General features: G+C 47.9%; 1 protein-coding gene across 1 annotated transcript in view; it reads left to right on the top strand.

Moving 5' to 3' along the window:
• Nucleotides 1-6837, top strand: part of IFT43 (intraflagellar transport 43 homolog (Chlamydomonas)) — a 152583-nt gene extending 145746 nt beyond the window's left edge. Inside the window, exons 6-9 of the mRNA XM_006865601.1 lie at nucleotides 5793-5865; nucleotides 6033-6108; nucleotides 6497-6559; nucleotides 6718-6837. Of these exons, the coding sequence (XP_006865663.1) occupies nucleotides 5793-5865; nucleotides 6033-6108; nucleotides 6497-6559; nucleotides 6718-6837 (332 nt within the window). The remainder of the gene's footprint in view (nucleotides 1-5792; nucleotides 5866-6032; nucleotides 6109-6496; nucleotides 6560-6717) is intronic.
• The last annotated feature ends 409 nt before the right edge of the window (nucleotides 6838-7246 follow it).

Genomic DNA, 7246 nt, shown 5'->3' with positions numbered 1-7246 from the left:
TTTAGGAAAATATCACATTTATCTGTGGATTATCAAGAGTTCCATGTATTAAATTAATACATGTAACAATATTAAGATGAAAAACAATTTGCCATTAACTGCCAGTGGCCTCATTTGTTACACTCGGGCCTATAGGGCCTCGAACCTCTGACCAGTCTTACACGGTCTGCAACTAATGAGAGAATGGATGAGTGGGCGAATGAGTCAACAAATGAATGGATCACTAAACGACCAGGTCAAACAGTGTGTGGAATAGCTCATTCACCCAGAATCAGGGAGCAGAGAAGTACTCTTGGTTTAGAGGGTTCTGAGCTGGGAGAGAAAGCAAGATGCCTTGTGATGGGAAGGTCCTACATACCATCGGAGGCGGGGAGAAAGGGTGCTGGTTCCCATTGCATGGCATCGTCATAGCTCTGTGGCCGCCCGACCCTCTTCCACCTACCTCTCTGGGCTCTCTGGTGTGGCTGTACTCTGTTCAATCTTCTCCCTTTAACTCATGGGAAGCAGTAATTTGGAGCATATGGTGTGGGACAGGATCTGCCAAAGTTTGTTTATGTTGATTGGAATAGAGAGAAACAGCCAAGGAAACGAGGACATTAAGTCTCAGACAAAGTAAAAAATGCCCTGACTCTAGGCAGTCATCACCCCTGCTCTGTGGGAGGAGGTGTCTTTCAAGGTGTCTTACGCTAGCAGCGGGAATGGGCGGGTGTGGGAAGCTTGGGTGTTCCATTGGACTGGGGCTTGGGGCTTCATAAAAGCCCTCACAGAGCCTCAGTGTTGTCATCTGAAAAATGGTGCTAAAATGGCAGGCTGAAATGAGACAATGAAGGTAGGAACAGCTACATGCTCAACATTATCCACTAATGGCACAAGAATAATGACAATGTTTATCACCTACAGAACACAATGCTAAGTATCTTATAAAGATTACTTCACTGAATACTTAACAATAGCCATAGGAGGTGGCTGTCATTTTGGTCCCCATTTTACAGATGAAGAAAATGAGACGCAGAGAGGATAAAGCCACAGCCAGTACATGGCAGAGGCAGGATTTGAACCAGCCTCATTGCTATTGTTCTGATTAGCAGCATGGAAGTCAGTGAGGCTAATGTTAACTCAAGTTTTGGATTTTGTTTGCTTCTTTTTGCCTCCATTAAAATCTGATGCTTTGAAATGTTGAATCAGACCGGGACCCTGTCCAGATTTGCGGGTCAGGTAGGCGTCTCTGGTTGGAGGCAGGGCTGGCCCATTCCAGATAAGCGCACTGGTGACTCACTGGTCAAGCACAACCGTGGAAATCCTGTAGGGGTCGCTATGAGTGGGAATTGACTTAGCGGCACTGGGCTAATTTTGTCAAGATGCAGATTTCTCCACTACATTTTCTTTGCTCTAGGTGTTTCTGGTCTCTGCATGTTTGTGTCTGTGAGAGAAGGAGAGCAGGGCTGGGTAAAGGACAGAGAAAGGAAACTCCCAGGAACCGATTGAATATACACAAGCAAGCCCTTGCCTGTGATTGTAAATCAGAAACTAAAATTGCAAACTTCTTTGAAGTTGTCCACAACCTGCTCTGTGGCCACCTGTTCCGCTGGGGCCGGGAGTTGGATGGCCAAGCTCTGCTGAGATGGCTCAAGCTGTCACTGTACCAGAATGTTCCAGCTTGCTGTGGCCTGGCTGTCATCGCTGGCTATGTCCCACTCAGGCACTTCACCAGGCTCTGCCGGGCACCAGGCTTCCAATTAGAGAGAAGTCCCACTGTGTGGCCAGCCCCACCAGTGCCACTCTGAGCGGCCCCTTTGCCAAGGCCCGGGCTGACCTCTGACCTGTCACAGATGGGCCCACCCCACGCTCTTTGTGCACATTTGGAAGAGGGGAGTGGGGACGAAGAAGAAAGCCCACGGGGCGCCACAGTGGGCAGTGGGCAGAAGTGCAGTTCCTCAGAGCTCCGGGAGGCTAGGCAGAGCTGACAGGACCCAAATGCTAAAGTTGTGGAGGGACAGGGGCCCCCAAAGTCGGCATGGGTCATTCCTTACCAACTTCTGAATATTCATCTCAGGCTGGACTCCAAGCCCGAGGAGAGCCAGAGGCAGCAAGCTGGCTCACTCCAAAACTGTCACAAGGCTGATGGCATGAGACACTACCAGTTTCCTTCTGCCGCTCTGCGGGCCTGCGCATCCCAGCACCTGGGAGCCCAGCTCGCCCTCTGCAACTCAGACTCCAGCAGGAGTAGAAAAGAAAGCCAACTTCCTGTTAGCAGAACAAGTAGAATCTTAGAACCGGGACACGTAAGAGAAGTTTGGAAAGCTGCATTCTCATTACAGGGTGATGTTATTTTGGGAGTGGGGGTACATATCTGTTTATTGCCCCTACTAGCAATTTCTCTGAAACCTTTTTTTTGGTGCTGTGTTATTCTCTTGCTCTACCTCTCTGTTTCTTTCTGCCTTGTTTTCTATGTCTCTGTTTCTCTTGTATATTTCCTCTCTTTCCAGGTACAACCTCTGCCTACTCTATAACCGGAAGTAACAATAAAGATGCCCAGCTTGGAGCTGACATTTACAGACCTTAGTTTACTTGACTGGGGCATCTCAAAGCCTTAATCATGACTAACCTACAAGTGGCAAGGGTCTTCCCAGCCGATCTTGGGATAATTCTATTCTTTTAAAAAGAAACTTGATGAGTTCAGTTCCTGGAAATGGGATGAGGGGTTCCTTCATTCTCCTTGCTGGGACCTTTCTTGCTTTTGACATTTACAGTTGGTTTGGGGAATTCCAGGGCTGCCTGGCTCCCACAAAGCTTTTTTTTTTTTTTTCTCTTTGCCTCATCCCTCCACTGCTCTGATTGGTTAAACCTAACAAAACCCCACCAAATAGCTGGTGACACTCATTTGAAGAAGAAAATGTTGCTTTGGGGTGTGAAGTAGTTCCTGGGAGAAAATGGGTACCTTAAGCAAGTTACTATAATTAAGCCATGCTCTGTCTCTCCGGTTCTGTATTTGCAGGACTTTGTTAAACTAACAGAGGAAGCAAACTTGTACCTCCTCATACCTCTGTGATTACACTTAAAGGGTTCAAAGAAGAACTGGCATTGTTTGTGATATTACGAAGGGGCCTTGGTGGTGCAGTGGATTGACCAGTGGGCTGCTAACAGAAGGGGTGACAGTTGGAACCCACCAGTCATTCCCATAAAGATTTACATCCTCACAAACCCTGTGGAGCAATTTGCTTTGTCCGATAGAGTTTCTATAAGTCAGAATCAACACAACAGCAGTGAGTTTATTGTATTACGACTTGGCAAATGCAGCCACTGCCCTTTGATACAGTGTTGGGGAGCCAGGTCATGTCACTCATGTAAAATGCCTTTCAGGTTCAGCCAGGACTGCAGAGGTAGCTCTCTTGAGTTAATGAGTACCTGAGCCTTCCTGGAGTCAGAAGAGGGCGCTTATGGTGACATCTCCTTCAGGGCACCACACATCCTCAATTCCTGTCTCTAGCGACACCAGGTTCATCTCTTCCTTCCTCCTTCCTCCTTCCTCTTTCCTCTCCCAAATGTTGCCTAAGGATCAACTCTCATTTCTTTACATTTCCACTTGGAGATCCACTCCAGGGAGTCACCAAAGACTTCTTAGGAAATTGCCGATGTCTGCTGATGTCGGTTGCTGTTGAGTCAATTCCAGCTCATGGTGACCCGGTACACAGCAGGTCCTCACCATCGTTCCTGTGTTTGTATCAGTCCATCTCATAGAGGGTCTTCGACTGTTTTGCTGACCCTCTACTTTACCAATGGAGTCTTGGTGTGGTGCTGTGAGTTAATGCTCTAGATTGCAAAGTCGGTTTGAATGGAAAGGTTGGTGGTTCAAGCTCACCAACCACTCCTGGGAAACCCTATATAGGGTCGCTATGGGTCAGAACTGACTCAACGGTACTTAACAACAACAACAACAATGATTACTTTACCAACTATCATGCCCTTTTCCAGGGACTAGTCCCTCCTGATTACTTTCCGAAGTACATGAGATGAAGTTTCAATCTCTTCACTTCTAAGGAACATTCTGAATGTACTTCATCCAAGACAAATTTCTTCCTTCTTCATGATATATTTAGTATTTTTTTGCCAATACTATAAACCAAAGGCAACAATTGTTCCTTATTCATTGTCCATCTTTTGTATACATATAAAGAAATTGAAACTACTATGACTTGGCTCAGCTGCACCCTAGCCCTCTGCTTTTTAACACATTAAAGATTTTGTTTGTTTTTATCAAGAACTGAGTGAAAAAGTTTACATGGGAGAACATTGGCTTTACACCATCGTTTCATTGCGATGATTACAATCTCCTCCGTGTATCATCATTCAACACTATTTGCTTCCATTCCCTGTTTTTGTTTTTTTGAGGGGGGAGGTAAAGGGATGTACACAGTAACACTCAGGAATATATAATAATTTAAACAACCAAAGGGCACATTCTACAGGCCTACCTCCTGACCGCCAGTCCCCAGTCCCTCTCTTTCCATGAGTCCAGAGCCCTTAGCTGCTCTCTCTCTCTCCGTGTTCTCATCTCTGCCTCCATCTCTGGTGTTGCTGTTTCTCTGGATAGGGTCCCGCACTCTGCTTGTGCTCGTCTCTCTTGATGGCCCTAGGGTCCTCTGTTTCTGGACTGTAAGATTAACTACTTCCCTGTTTTTGTTAACAAAACTTCTACTTTTACAGTTGTGACAGTTGCAATTAGTCATGATAACAGTTTCTCACTATTGAATCATAAGAATCTCTTTTCACCAGACCCATATAGACAAGACGAAAACTATTCAGTGGGGACTCTACCTTCCACCACATACTCTGAAACTAAATCCCTCTTGAAAAATTGTAAGGCAGTCACTTCATGCCTTTAGCAGCCCCTCATTTTAGACAGCCAATGTCTAAGTTACCCATCCCTATCTGCCCTGTGTACAGAGGAGGTAGGATTAATACTTGATGAAGACTCCTTCCCTCTCAGTTGGTATTTTGAGCTACTACATCCATAAGTATAGGTCAAGTTCATCCAATTGTAGAAATTTACACTTGTTTCCTTTATCAAAAATTGTTTTTTGGTTTTTTTTTTTTTTATCTTCCTTTAGTCGAGTTCTGCTTAATCAAGTCATCAAGGCTAGGTCAAATGGTTACTATCTGCAAGTTTGGGCATTCTTATGTGTCTCCCCTTACTTCATATCAGCTGGATGCTATACTCTAGCCCTCTGTGGCTATGTCCTTGTCCATGGGCTCAGGTGTCCCCAGGTCTCACCACACTTTGGACCAACCAGCCCTTCCTCTTCTCTCTCTCATCTCCAGGTCAATGGGAGTCTATGGATTGTGGTTGAACTCAGCCCATTTCTTCATCGCTGCCTTTCCCCCTCTTCCACTCACCAGCAAGCTTACATGCCTGCCAATGTGTTCCCTTTTAGTTTCAGTCTTGGAAGGGGGTTTGTCCTGAAGGAACTTGATTGCTTGCTGTGGTGGCGTCTAAAGATGTTTTCTGTGGCAGATTTACCCAATGCGATACATTATTTGACTTCTTGACCGCTGCTTCCATAGGTATTGAGTATGGATCCAAGTATAATGAAGTTATTTGACAACTTCACTTTTTCTCCATTTATTTTGATATGATTTATTGGTCTAGTTGTGGGGGTCACTGTGTGACTGTCTATTCTAACCCTCAGCCTGTGCCCCCCTGGCTGACATGCGGAAGGTGAGTAATAGATAGAAAGGCAGACGAGGGTCCCATTAGTGCTGCTGATGGTTTTGCTGCTCGCCTCTCTCTGCAGACATTCCTGTTATTCCGGACCTGGAGGAAGTACAGGAAGAAGACTTCGTTTTGCAGGTGGCAGCCCCTCCCAGGTAGGTGAATGACAGGTGAGTGAAGCTGGCAGAGAGGCTGCAACATGACCCTTTGAGCACCACCCACGGTGGGGGGGGGGTGGGGGGGGGGATGGGGCCACGTGTCTCCTTTGGGAAGCGTTTTCTTCTCATTTGTGCTACTTCCTTTCACTGTCTCCTTCCTGCAGCATTCAGGTCAACCGGGTGATGACCTACCGTGACCTAGACAATGACCTCATGAAGTACTCGGCCTTCCAGACCTTGGTGAGTGGACCAGCTTCCACACAAGCTCCAATAGCAGCCATAGAAAGACCCCAGTTTACCGGAAGTGATAAAACGCCTCCTCCATGGGTCCCTGATGCTGCCTGACAACAGTCCCTTCGCTGGAGGCATGCTCCCCTCAGTATCTTTGTTTCCCTGGACCTAACGTTTTCCAGTGCCAGGTCCCTGCTTCCCTCAGCTGTTCATCTGGCACCTGATGCTGTACCTCTCCACTCTGCCTTTCTGGTGTGGCCACGGGCCTGCTCACTGCGTTCCTCGGTTGCTTAGGCATGTCGGCAGGTCTGGGTTTGGGATGCTCCAGAGCTCCCCACCGGATCCTCTTAGCTTTGCATGAGGTGCCTGTGCCTAGAGGCTCCCTTTGCATCCACAGGATGGAGAGATCGACCTGAAGCTGCTCACCAAAGTCCTTGCACCGGAGCACGACGTTCGAGAGGTACGCCGGGGGCGGCAGCAGCTCCTCATTCCCTCACTGGCTGGCCCACAGGCTAACCTGGGCCTCTCCTCTCTGAGGCCAGGGTGAGAGTGGGGAGGTGGCTGTGATTGAGGGCAAAGGCCTTTCTTTGTCTTACCCAGCGGTACCCCTCTTGGCAGGATGATGTCAGCTGGGACTGGGACCATCTGTATACGGAGGTGTCCTCAGAGCTCCTCATGGAATGGGACCAGCTGCAGATGGAGAAGGAGGAGGCTGTGGGGCAGCCCAGGCACCCCTGAGCCCCAAGAGAACGGCACATCGGGCTCCCTACACAGAGAAACCTCTGCCTCAGACAGGAGGAAATACCAGCCTAACTCGGAAGACGCTTGCAGGCAGCACAGAATTCCCATCCAGGTTATTTTGTAAGGAAGGTATTCTCAGTAGACCACATTGGCTCATTCAGTTCTAATAAAGTGCTTTCTACCCGGAGGCTGTCTGTTGCTTTTCTTTCCAGCACGCTGTCTGTGGAAAGGGCCATCATGAAGTTGGAGGGGAGTGTCCACACTGTTGAAGAGCAGGACGTGGTTAGAGTCTGGAGAAGGAATGGGATGTAATTCCCTTCCCGCATGGGGCCACAGCATCCCGGCTGGAGTGTGGGTACAGGAGGTTCTGACACCTGCCCACAGGTCCTGGGAAGGCCTGGAGGGA

This window comes from Chrysochloris asiatica, unplaced genomic scaffold, assembly GCF_000296735.1.
Source record: "Chrysochloris asiatica unplaced genomic scaffold, ChrAsi1.0 scaffold00079, whole genome shotgun sequence".
Classification (NCBI taxonomy): Eukaryota; Metazoa; Chordata; class Mammalia; order Afrosoricida; family Chrysochloridae; genus Chrysochloris; species Chrysochloris asiatica.
This window is presented reverse-complemented; position numbering and strand designations above follow the sequence as displayed.